At 46.1% G+C, this 13,641-nt stretch overlaps 1 protein-coding gene across 1 annotated transcript in view; it reads left to right on the top strand.

The window, feature by feature from the left end:
- The window catches only part of TCP1 (t-complex 1), an 88,160-nt gene that overhangs the window by 30,501 nt on the left and 44,018 nt on the right, over positions 1-13,641 (top strand). The window contains 2 exon segments of the mRNA XM_029596697.1: positions 8,075-8,172; positions 8,349-8,459. Coding sequence (XP_029452557.1) covers positions 8,075-8,172; positions 8,349-8,459 — 209 coding nt within the window.

A 13,641-nucleotide genomic window follows, 5' to 3' on the forward strand; every position in this document is an offset into this window, starting at 1 on the left:
GACGCACCAAACTAGAAGTTAATACTTTTAACCTACAAAATGCATTTTAATGTTAAATTAAAACCGCATAATATGTTCCGAACAAATAAGCTTAACTGACACACAGTTTTTGACACTAAATTGTTACCGTTCTATGATGGCACATGGTTAATTTGTAATCTATGCCACTCATTTTTCGTTAACGTGCCTTTTTGTAAACAGTTGTGATGCTTATCTAACTCAACGAAGGTATAGAAGAGATTTTAAATAAATAAAATAAAATACTGGGCTTGATGGACTTTTGGTCTGACCCAAGTTTGGCGAATCTTATGTACTTATGAGACCTGTCCATGCTTCAGCTTGGCCAAGAAATGCCTGTATATGCTCAGTAGAGCTCAAAGCTCTACAAACTTGAAGAGAAGTCCATTCGGTGCTATATTTAATAGCGAATTATGCTTGTTTATTGAAGAAACCAGGAATTAGATCTACTTTTTGGAATCTGTTAGGTAGTTGTGACTTGGCTTGACCACTGTAAGAGACAGGATGCTGGGCTTGATGGACCTTGGTCTGACCAAGCAGGCAATTATGTTCTTGAGGAAGCTGTAATACTGTGACATCCTGCAGTACCATTGACTAGAAAGCTATTTGTCAGAGAGTGATTGTTAATACTTTGAACCCTGATTGGCTCTTCAGATAGAGAACTAGCCTTGAAGTTACTGAGATTCTCTAGCCTTGGCTGGGAATACAGACAGATCGCTTCTATGCTGAGACTCTGCTCCAACTCCAGTAGACAGCACATTTCCTTAAGCTCTCAGGCACTCACTACAAGGAAAAAGTGTTTTAACCTTTGCTATTCATTATTTTACCTGTTACTAGCTGCAAATCTTTTTCCATTCACTGTTCCTACTTTTTATCAATGAATTCAGTAGTTTGCTAGCTTTCTTCCAAATTCAGAATTTCCTAGCATGTTGCCAGATGGACTCAGGACCAGTGGGTTATGTGCTCTTCAGCTAGCAGATGGGAGACGGAGTCAACTTTCAAAGCTGACGTCACCCTAGATATACCCCTGCAGTGAACTCAGCTCCTCAGTACCTTTCCGTCTCCTAGCAGATGCGGACACTCTTAACACTGTGCTAGTGTGTGGGATAGAGTACAGCAAAGACAAAAAAAAATTTTACCTTGAAGATAGAGCCTTGCTCTCCTGTGGTGATACCTAAGGGTCCCTTCCCCAGTTGAGAATTCCTGAGGTGATTTCAAGATCCCTCAGAGGTGTTCCTTGGTCCGGTAGCCAGCAGCCCGGTGTGGACTTAGCCCCTAGAGTGGCTGAAAGGCAGCGGGTGCACAACCAAGCATGGCAGTGAAAGTAAAAACTCTATCCCCCTGCAGCTGGAGACCGTCCCGGCACGAGATCGGTAAGCACCAAGAACCAGGTAAGCTGAACACCTTAAATTAAGGTCTCCTGTCTCCAAGGCTCGGAGTACCGTACCGAATTTGTAATTCATCTGGCGAGGTAAAAGGGAGCACCGATTGGGTTGAGCAGACTTGGTTGGGCTAGGCCCCGGTCTGGTGCAGGGGTCCGAACACATGGAGAACCTTGGGAGGGGCGCCATTTTATGTGCTGTTAAGCTTACTCTATGCTTATGGCCAGGGACACAAGAACACTTACTCAGTAAAAGTATAATGTATTTTTATTAGTCAATATAAGTGTTCTCGGGAGATGCTGGGTACTGGATGCCCTTAGTCTTACAATCTGACCAGCATCTCTCTGGATACAGGAAGTGATCCTTCTTTTATAGGTAACATTCAAATACAGGAAAAGGATAGAGGGTTCTAGAGACTTGCATGACTGCCCAAAGAATCATTTACATAAGTTGTGATGTCAAATGCATGATTAAATCATCCCTAACTATCCCTGATTGGCTTCCCAGGATGTGTAGCCCATTTCCCATGGCTCTCTTTGTTCTGTTAAACTCTTACTGGTCAAGACAATCAACACGTCTGTAACTGTGTGGATTACAAACTCCTGAGAATATTGCCTGAAGCTCCCCTGTGGTGACTCTATGAATAGACATCACCTGTCTGGTGCCAGCTTGCCTCCACAGATATCCAGGGACATTCTGTAAGTCACTCAGAGTCCATTCAGCCCAGGCAGGCCAAAGACACGCAGAGGGTTCTGGGGATTTCCTTCTCCATGTTGGTTTTCTGTTCAGGTATACTTCTCAGCGCGGGGAGCGTCGGCGCCATCTTCCCTTCTCGACAGGCAGTACACGTGGGGCAGGCTGGACGGTCTATGCGCCCAACTTGTGCGCTTCCAATGTAGACGCGCGTATAACTACACGCACAGCCGTGCTTAAAAACTACACACGCACATTGTGCTCGAGCTAATAACTGCACGCAAATTACAGCACATTACCTGTGTGCCTATATACAGAGGCAGTGGCACCGGCATCCAAGAAGCCCAGAAGGCACTCTTTGCACAGCCTGCTACATCAGAGCCTTGCAGCCTGAACTGGAGTCCTGCCTGTGTCAGCATTGTGAAGAAGCCCAAGGGGTACCAAAGCCTGGTCCCTCATTGAGGATGGCTCCAGAACTACTACATATGATAGCACCCCGGATCTATGCAACTCCAAAATAGTTTCTCCACAAGAGGGCACCTCAGGGGCCCCTACTCAGACTCCCCCCTGGGACTAACATGGATCCAGGGACCTTCTCCTGGCTAATATTTTTCCAAAAGCTTCAAGCCTTTGTTCAGGCTCAATCAGCCCCTGACAGAAGCACAAGATCCTCCAGGCCTTGCTCGGATGCCTTGGGACATGCATCGCCTAACCAAGAATTTCCCGGACAGGGATCCGGACACCTCAGATGAAGATGGCTCTCTGGAGGAAGGAGAAATCCCTCCAGGCCTGGAACCTTACAGAACCATGCTTCGCTTCTTCCACAGGGATGAATTACCAGCCCTTGTTTCCCAGACTCTGAAGACCCTGGGTATCCCAGGCACGGATCATATGGCGGAACCAAAGAAGAAACCCATCTTGGTATCCCTTCGTAAGGCTTCATGCTACTTCCCAATGATAGAGGCCATCCAGGAACTGCTTGACCTGGAGTGGGATGCTCCGGAGGCCAGCTTTAAAGGAGGATGGGCCTTGGAAGCCTTGTACCCCCTGGAACCAGCGACCAAGGAACGCCTGCGTTTCCCGAAAGTGTACACCATGGTCTGTGCCGTCTCAGAGTGAACAACCATTTCCATTGAGGGAGGGGCTACATTGAAGAATACTCAAAATAGACTATTAGAATCCATCCTTAAGCAGGCCTTCGCAACAGCAATGACACTGTAGATTGCCCCCCTGCTGCGCACTGGTGGCACATTCCTGCTTGTTCCTCTCGAGCAAGAGAGGCAGATAACTCCGGAACATTTACCGGTGAGACGATGGAACCTGCAGTAGCCTTCCTGACGGACGCAAGCTCAGATATGGTGTATACCTCAGCCAGAAGACAGTTATGGATGCGGAATTGGTCTGCTGACATGACCTCTAAAGTGAATCTCACAGGAATGCCCTTTAAAGGAGCCCTCTTATTCAGAAGCGAATTGGAGAAGCTAGCCAGCAAGTGGGGCGAATCTCTAGTGCCTCAGCTACCGGAGGACAGGCATAAAAGATCCCAGCGCCCCTCCCCTAGAAGAATTAGGGGCAGAGGCTCTCAACACTTTCGTCCCTACAAGAACTCACAGTTACAGGCACCTCGTCCCCCAGGAAGGTCACAGCCCGTTCGGAACTGACAAACCAAGAGAGGAACAGGCCCGGCGGCAGGCTCCAGCCGTGCTCCCCAATGAGAATGGGCCGACCCATCCACAGGAAGCAGAAATAGGGGGTTGGCTTTCCTTCTTCTACCAAAGATGGGTCGAGATCACGTCAGATAAATGGGTACTAACGTTCCGCAGCATTCCTTGGGACAAATTTATATCACCCTGCCACTCCCACACCAAGAGACTGGCAATGGAAGCCACGCTAACAAGACTACTCAGTCTGAAGGCTATAACTCCGGTTCTACGCCCCAACAAAATACGGGATGTTGTTCCATCTATTTTATCGTCCCCAAGAAAGAAGGATCATTCCAACTCATCTTATATCTCAAGAATGTCAGCTGTCATCTGCGCATACTACGCTTCCGCATGGAGACTCTCCGATCCGTAATAATGGTAGTACAGCCAGGAGACCTCTCCGAAGCCTACCTCCACATTCCAGTCCAAGATCACCAGCGTTTTCTACGCTTTGCACAACTGGGAGACTATTACCAGTTCCGAGCGCTACCCTTAACTAGCTATCACCCCCCAGAACATTCTCCAAAATTATGGTGGTCGTGGCGGCAACACTCAGGATGGAAGAGATCTTGGTACACCCTTACCTGGACGACTGGCTGATGAGGGCGAAGTCTTCGGAAGAGAGCAGATAGGTGACCAGCAGAGTCAAGAACCTACTGCAGGAACTCGGTTGGGTCGTGAACATGGGTCAAGAGCAGTCTACAGCCCTCTCAGTCTCTAGAATACCCGGGGACCTGTTTCGACACCAAACAGAACAGTCTTCCTCCCTCCCTCAAGGAGGAGGAAGCTGATGAAACAATTAGGATGACTAATGACCAGTACATGCCCCAAGGTATGGTACTATCTTCAAGTCCTCGGGCTTATGGCATCAACCCTGGAGGTCATTCTGTGGTCAAGGGCTCACATGCGACCTCTCCAGTACTCTTTACTGTCATACTGGAACCCACTGTCCCAGGACTACTCAATTATTTTATTTTATTCTTGTAAACCGTTTTGACAAATTTATTTAAAAAAACGGTATATAAATGCTTTTAAATAAATAAATTTGCCTACAACTACCAGCAGAGTTACGTTCTCAGCTTCAATGGTGGCTACAGGAAGACCACCTGAGCAAGGAAGTAAGCCTATCCCCACCGAACTGGATCGTGCTCACCACAGCCGTGAGCCTATGAGGGTGGGGAGCCCACTGTCAGGAACTGACGGCCCAGGGACAATGGAACAAGGAAGAGGTGGGATGGAACAAAAACAGCCTGGAAGCTCGAGCAGTCAGTCTAGAGTGCCTGCGATTCAGCCACAGGCTCCAAGGGTAAGCGATTCGAGTAATGTCTGACAACGCTACAACTTGCCTACATCAGCTGCCAGGAAGGAACTAGAAGCCAGCAGGTGTCTCCGGAAATAGACCCTCTAATGGCATGGGCGGAGGTAAATCTACTAGGGATCTTGGCCTCTCACATCGCAGAGAAAGTCAATGTCTCAGCGGACTTCCTCAGCAGAGAAAGCCTGGACCTGGGGAAATGGGCACTGTTGAACAGAGCATTCCAGCTGATAGTAAATAGCTGGGGTCTCCCAACCATGAACCTTCTGGCCACCTCTCTCAATGCCCAAGTCCCCAGGTTCTTCAGCTGAAGACGAGAGCCACGCCCTCGTCCAGACCTGGCCAGAGGAGAACTTACTGTACGCCTTCCCCCCCCTTGGCCACTACTGGGCAAGATCATCCGCAAGATAGAACACTACAGGGGACTAGTGGTACTAGTGGCCCCAGATTGGCCGGGGAGCCCTATGTGCCTACCTCCATACAGGGACCTTCTCCAGCAGGGCCCAATTCTTCACGAAGATCTGTCTCTATTCTCTCTTACGGTCTGGCCCTTGAGAGGACTCGCCTGAAGATGCACGGGTACTCGAAGGCCGTGATTGACACCCTGCTCCACGCACGGTAGTTCTCAACATCTCTGGCATACATACGGATCTGGAGAATATTCGAAGCCTGGTGCGAGGACCGCAGGGTATCCCCGTGGACGGCCAAGATTCCCATGATTCTAGAATTTTTACAGGACAGTATGAAGAAAGGGTCGTCTCTCAACTTCCTCAAGGTTCAAGTAGCAGCCCTTTCCTGCTTCAGAGCGGATTAAGTCTATCGGCGCATCCGGACTTGGCCAGTTTCCTTAAAGGTGGTGAAACAACTTCAACCACCCCTAAAGTGGCCGGTGCCCTTATAGAATCTCAATTTGGTATTAGACATTCTAGCGGGGGTGTCCTTCAGACCAATGCACAGCCTGTCACTATGCCTCTTAACATTGAAGATGGTGTTCCTGGTGGCAATATGTTCTGCCTGGTGCAACTCCGAGCTGCAGGCCCTATCCTGTCGGGAACCATTCCTTAGGTTCACTCCTGGAACACGATACAGCTTCGCACCATCCCATCCTTTCTACTGAAAGTGGTCTCAGTTTCATTTGAACCAAACCATCTCCCTACCATCTCCGGAGGAACATAACGACTTGAAAGACTACTGCCTTCTTCGCGATCTAAACGTCTGCAGACTCCTGATGGGATACCTGGAACAATCTGAACAGGTGCGCAAAACGGACCGCCTGTTTTTCTTCCACAACGGGAAGAATCAAGGCAAAGCAGCCTCGCGAGCGAAGATACTTTGCTGGGTCAAGGAAGTAATCAAGGCAACCTACATAGAGGCAGGAAAGCCCTTACCCCTACAGGTTAAGGCTCATTCTACTAGGGCCCAGGCAGTATCCTGGGCAGAAGCCAAATTACTGTCGCCCGCTGAGATCTGTTGAGCGGCGACGTGGTCCTCCCTACATACCTTCTCCAGATTCTACCGCCTGGACGTCCAGGCCCGAGAAGACGCAGCCTTCACAAGGGCAGTACTTAGTGGGCCACGGGCAACCTCCCGCCCTGTCTGGGAGTAGCTTTTGTACATCCCACTGGTCCCGAGTCCATCTGGCTACACATAAGAACATAAGAACATGCCATACTGGGTCAGACCAAGGGTCCATCAAGCCCAGCATCCTGTTTCCAACAATGGCCAATCCAGGCCATAAGAACCTGGTAAGTACCCAAAAACTAAGTCTATTCCATGTTACAGTTGCTAGTAATAGTGGTGGTTATTTTCTAAGTCAACTTAATTAATAGCAGGTAATGGACTTCTCCTCCAAGAACTTATCCAATCCTTTTTTAAACACAGCTATACTAACTGCACTAACCACATTCTCTGGCAACAAATACCAGAGTTTAATTGTGCGTTGAGTAAAAAAGAACTTTCTCCGATTAGTTTTAAAAGTGCCCCATGCTAACTTCATGAAGTGCCCCCTAGTCCTTCTATTATCCCTCAGCCGTCTCTTCTCCAAGCTGAAAAGTCCTAATCTCTTTAGTCTTTCCTCATAGGGAAGCTGTTCCATCCCCTTTATCATTTTGGTTGCCCTTCTCTGTACCTTCTCCATCACAATTATCTTTTTTGAGATGCGGCGACCAGAAATGGAGAAATTACTTACCTGATAATTTTGTTTTCTTTAGTGTAATCAGATGGACTCGGCATCACACCCACGGCTGCCCCCAGAGAAAGAGGGCCTTGGAAAGTGAACCTCGAGATTAAACAAATACGGGTAAGCTATTGCCTACCCCTAGTTCAGGACACCCGCAGTTAGCCTGGTGTCGGCGTTAATTTGGTTGAGTACACTGGTGGTTTCTAGTTTCTGAAACCAGTTCAATCAGTGTAATCAGGTTTAATCAGTTTTAATCAAGTTTATGCAAGATATATATCCACAATGGCTTTTTGAGGAGGATATTGAGGAGCTGAGGTCACTGCAGGGGTGAATCTAGGGTGACGTCAGCTTTGAAATCTGACTGTCTCCCATCTACTAGCAGAAGAGCACAACCCACTGGTCCTGAGTCCATTTGTCTACACTAAGGAAAATAAAATTATCAGGTAATTAATTTCTCCAATTTTCCATTTTGCTCTACTTCTGGAGTATTGACCTGCCCCTCAATTGTCTGTATATTTTGAATTTGCAGATAACTGGATTTTGCTGCTTTTGATGAATATTGTTAATGGCCTAGGCTTGCCATTTACTGTGTAAATAAGGACTTCATGCTGTGATTTTAAGGTCCCTCCTGACACAGCTCAGCTAAACAGTCTGTTGGGGGGACCTTGGAGTGAAATACAGAATTTCCTGTCTTGTGATGCAGTTGACATACTTTTCCCATTTTAATGAATGGTGCATGGGAATTCTGCACATCTAAATTCCATTTTGTTTTCATTTAACACAGGTTATTATTGCTGCAGAATTGCTGAAGAATGCTGATGAACTAGTAAAACAGAAAATTCACCCCACATCTATTATTGGTGGATATCGTCTAGCTTGCAAGTAAGATCTGACTTCAAGAAATACATTTGAAATAAAATGTTAATGTTTGGACATTTTAGGCCTTCCTGTTTTACTTATTCTTAAATACAGTTCTCTTCTGTTCAACCATGGAAGAGCAATCATACCTAAAAATTATTTGTATGCTTTACAGTAACAAATTTATTTTCATTTTACAGGGAAGCGGTTAGATACATCAATGAAAATCTTACTATCAACACAGATGAACTGGGAAGGGAATGTCTAATCAATGCAGCCAAAACAGCCATGTCTTCCAAACTCATAGGAGTGTATCCTTTTTTCTTTTGTAATACACTGATTTTGTGGTGATTTAAAAAAATACCAAATGTACTAAAGTATAACTTTTTTTTCATTGGAATTGTTATGACTTATTAGCTGTCTCTTTGAAGTGATTCAATCAAGGCAGTGTAGAACAAGACAAAAAAAAACTTCCTCAAAACTTAGATATTGTTTTTTTAAAACTCTATATTTTAATATCTAAACATTAAACTTGGTACAGCAATTTAAGCCAGAGAGATATGAAAAGGTAAATAGGGAAACCCCCCCAAACAAAATATAATACATCTCCATGCTAAAGCAATCCAAAATGAGAGGGATACCAAAAAACAAGGGAGTGAAAATGAAAGAAATAGAATTAAAACTCTTCTGAGAAGATAAAACCCAGATTATACATTCACAGAATCTATCCCCTACCCCATTACCTTCCCCAACTCAAGGGACAGAAGAACTTGGTTCACCTCTCCCTGGAGTCTGGGATTCTAGAAAAAAAAAATTGAGTTGTGAAGGTTCAAAAAATATATTTCTCAGAATTTAAGTCAATTAAACATTTACAGGGAAATCTCATTAAAAATACATGCTCCTAAATCAATAACTTCATTATGCATGGACAAAAATTGTTCTTCTGTGTTGAGTTGCCCTTAAAATCAGGAAAAACTCAAACTTTAAATCCCATAAAAGGTAAATGGATTATTTTTTGTACTTTAAATCCCAAGAACCATATCGCACTCTATAAATGAGGCAAAAGTTACCAAGAAAGTGGCCCTGTGGTCTTCATCTGCAACAGATTCCAAATGTGCAGATATATCTAAATGCACAGGCTCTGGTGGTCCCAGTGATTTGCTAGTATCGCCAGTAATGGAGCTAGTTCTAATAAGTAAATAGAAACTTGAGGGCAGTGAAATCCCCAGAATTTCCAGCAAATATGCTTTAAGTTCTTCTGCTAGAGGTACCATAGAAAAGATAGGAAAATTCACCACACGTAAATTCAAAGTTTTGACAGAATTTTCCAAATTCTCAGTCCTGCAGGAAACCTTTTTTTATCCCAGGACAAGCAGGATGCTAGTCCTCACATATGGGTGATGTCAGCAACGGAGCCCTAGTGCGGGAAAACATCTGTCAAAGTTTCTAGAAACTTTTGACTAGTAGCTTGGGGCTACTGGGCATGCCATGATATTCTCTGCCACAGGGATCTCACTTCAGTCTTCGTTTTCCCGCGCAGCTGGACAGCAGCACGGATACCGGAGCCCTCTGAGTTTACCTCAGCGTTATTTTTCTAATATATATTTCTCTTCATTAAGGGGTCTCAAATTTTTTCACATATCGGCTGGTGAATTAATTACGTTTAAAAAAAAAACAAAACAAAAAAAAAACGAAATTCAATTTCCTGTCATCGACAGCCGTTGATGTCAAGATGTCCTCAGGATTCAAAAAATGCCCGACTTGCAACCGCACAATGTCTGTTACCGATCCGCACGAAGATGTCTCGGAGAAAAACATGACATTTCATCGTGTGAGAAATGTCAAGAAATGACGCCAAAAGGCCGTAAGCTCCGCCAGGAGAAGATCCAACAGCTATTCAGTTTACAACTGACACCTTCTCCAGCTACTTCTTCGAAATCTTCACCATCCGGAGTATCGAAAAAGGTACTGTTAAAGCGCCGAGCTGACGGTTCCGGAGATAAATCCTCCCCTACCCCGTCGACATATTCGATACACTCGGCAGTAGACGTACGGCCTAAGCATAAACATCACCACAGACATGCCCCGGCTTCACCGTCGGCACTTGCCCGAGGAGAACCGTTACCGAAACGGCCTAAACTTATTATAGCCTCTGTGCCTGAAGGGCCTACTCCGTCTCTTCAGCAGCATACGGAGGCATCGACACTTCCACCGGCACCACCTTCGTCAATGCCGCAAGACTTCACAGCCTACATAAAAGAGGCAGTTTTACAAGCGATTAAGGAACACCTGCCAGCACCTCCGCTGATGCCGGTGACGTCCCCTTTAACATCGACGTCACCGATATCGGTACCGAGGTCTGTTCCATCGACGGGGTCATCGATTCCGGGACAACTCCCGATGCCGGGTACCGACCCGATGCCGGGAGCTCTCCCGATGCCGGGCACCCGCCCAATGCAGATAATTGCCTCGACAACGGAGGCTTACTCGACACCGGCCACTGGATCTATGCCACTCACTGCCATGTCGACAACAACCATAGCAGCGCAAGGCCCCATCCAGCTTCCGGATTCGTTCCTCCCTCCAGAGCGAACGACTACATTAACTTCGATGCCCTCATCGATGCATACCTTTTCATCAAGTATACCATAGATGCTTCCTGCTCTTTCATCAGGCATCACCGTATATACCCACCATGGGTACTGAGCAGTCATTGAGAGAAAAGACACCAATGTCAGCGATGACAAAGACAAAACCTACGATGCCACTTCCTTCTGCAGTGGACATATCTGAAGCAAGATTATACTCTATACTTCAGAAAAAATATCAAGATCGCCTGGATTCCTTACCTTCCAATCCGGTGGAAGAGGAGGCTTCTCCACAAGAACCCATTCCAGGACTCTCTGGTGTACCTCCTCCACATCCAGCTGGAAAACCAGGACCTCATACTCCAGAATATGATTCCTGGAGCGACACACAATCTGACACCTCAGAAACTTTCATGTCTGACCCGTCTCCTCCTCATCCAAGAAAGCAGTCTCCACCAGAAGACCTTACTTTTTCCTCTTTTATCCAAGAGATGGCCGATTCTATTCCATTTAAATTAGAATCTGAGCAGGATCTCCGTCACCAAACTCTTGAGGTGCTACAATTTGTAGATCCCCCCCCAAGCAAGTCATGGCAATACCTATCCATGATATTCTTCTTCAACTTCAACAAAGAATGTGGGAACATCCTTGCTCTGTTCTTCCCATCAATAAAAGAATGGACTCCACCTATTTACTCCAACCTGCACCAGGTTTCCAGAAATCCCAACTTCCTCATTCTTCTGTGGTGGTAGAATCAGCACAGAAAAAAGCAAAAAGATCAAGAGTGCACTCCTCTAATCCTCCAGGGAAGGATAATAGGTATTTCAAGGTGCAATCTTCAATTCTAGAATTGCAGCCTACCAGTTGTACATCACACAGTACCAAAGGAACCTTTGGAAGCAGATGGAGGAGTTCATACCATCTTTACCCCAGGAATTCAGGGAGCCAGAACAAAATCTAATTCAGAAAGCTTTTGAGGCCGGCAAACATGAAGTAAGAGCCGCCTATGACTCATTTGAGACAGCCTCAAGGGTGGCAGCTTCTGGCATAAGTGCTCGCAGATGGGCCTGGCTAAAAGCATCAGACCTCAGAACAGCGGTCCAAGAAAAGTTGGTAGACCTACCCTGTGCAGGGGACAACTTATTTGGGACAAAAGTTCAGGAAGCGGTCTCAGCTAAAAGAGCATACGGAGAACTTAAAGCAGTTATCTTCCATGCCTCATGATACCACTACCCACGCTGTACATCGTACCCAGCGAAGGGATATTCGCAGGCCCTATTACCGTCCTAAAAGATACTATCCACCGGCAAATAGGCCTCGCCAACCAAGATCCCAGCACAGGCCACAACCTCGCCAACAAAGAACAACCAGACCTGCACCTGCCACTCAAACAGGTCCCACAGCTGGTTTTTGAGAACATCTCCAGAGAACCCAGCCAATCTCTGAATCCTCACTCACACTTACCGGTGGGGGGAAGGTTATCCCATTTTTACAGCACATGGAAAACCATAACAGATCAATGTGTTCTTTCCATCATATTTCAGGGGTACATGCTCAATTTCCTAACAGTACCTACAGAGCTTCAAGCACCTCTGATTCCTCCCAACAGAAATCACATTCCTCAACTTCAAATAGAATTATCCACCCTTTTGAAATCCAGGGCCATAGAACCAGTGCCCCAATCTCAGCAGGGCAGAGGATTCTACTCCCGATATTTCCTCATTCCAAAGAAAACAGGAGGCCTACGGCCCATCCTAGACCTCAGAAGTCTAAACAAATTTCTAAAAAAGGAAAAGTTCAGAATGGTCTCGCTAGGTACCATGCTTCCACTCCTCCAAAAAGAAGATTGGCTTTGTTCTCTGGACCTTCAAGATGCATATGCTCACATCCCAATATTTCCTCCTCACCGCAAATATCTGCGTTTCATGGTAGGTCAACACCATTTCCAATACAGAGTACTGCCCTTCGGACTTGCCTCTGCTCCCAGAGTATTCACAAAATGTCTGGCAGTAATAGCAGCACACTTACACAAGCAAGGTGTTCATGTCTTCCCATACCTAGACGATTGGCTCATCAGGAGTCAGTCTCAACATGGAGCAATCAATTCTCTCAATCAAACAATTGCTCTACTTCACGCCATGGGATTTCTCATCAATTATCAAAAGTCCCACCTCACACCGTCTCACTTGCTCCAATTCATAGGAGCAGAGCTGAACACCGTCCTTGCAAAGGCTTTTCTACCCGAAGATCGAGCAGAAACATTAACCTCCCTAGCACACTCGATTCTCTCAAACGCGCAGACAGCTCATCGTATTCTAATTTTACTAGGCCACATGGCCTCCACAGTTCATGTCACTCCTATGGCAAGACTAGCCATGAGAGTAACCCAATGGACATTACGGTCACAATGGATCCAAGCCATTCAACCACTACATTCTCCAATTCAAGTAACCCACCAACTACACTCTTCGCTCCTTTGGTGGATCAACACAGACAACTTGCGCAAGGGCTTACCCTTCCAACAACCAGTTCCACAAATTACTTTAACTACAGATGCATCCACCTTGGGTTGGGGAGCTCACATAGACAATCTCCAAACTCAGGGAACTTGGACAAAACTCGAAGCAACATACCAAATCAATTTTCTGGAACTTCAAGCTATATGTTATGCACTGCATGTGTTCAAGGATTGCCTTTCACACAAGACTATTCTGATTCAAACAGACAATACAGTAGCCATGTGGTACATCAACAAACAGGGAGGTACGGGCTTGTATCTCCTGTGTCAGGAAGCTGCACAAATTTGGGGCTGGGCCCTAAATCACTCCATGTTCCTACGAGCCACTTATCTGGCAGGTATACACAATGTAGTGGCAGATCGGCTCAGTCGTCAATTCCAACCACA

This window comes from Rhinatrema bivittatum, chromosome 3 (assembly GCF_901001135.1).
Source record: "Rhinatrema bivittatum chromosome 3, aRhiBiv1.1, whole genome shotgun sequence".
Taxonomy (NCBI): domain Eukaryota; kingdom Metazoa; phylum Chordata; class Amphibia; order Gymnophiona; family Rhinatrematidae; genus Rhinatrema; species Rhinatrema bivittatum.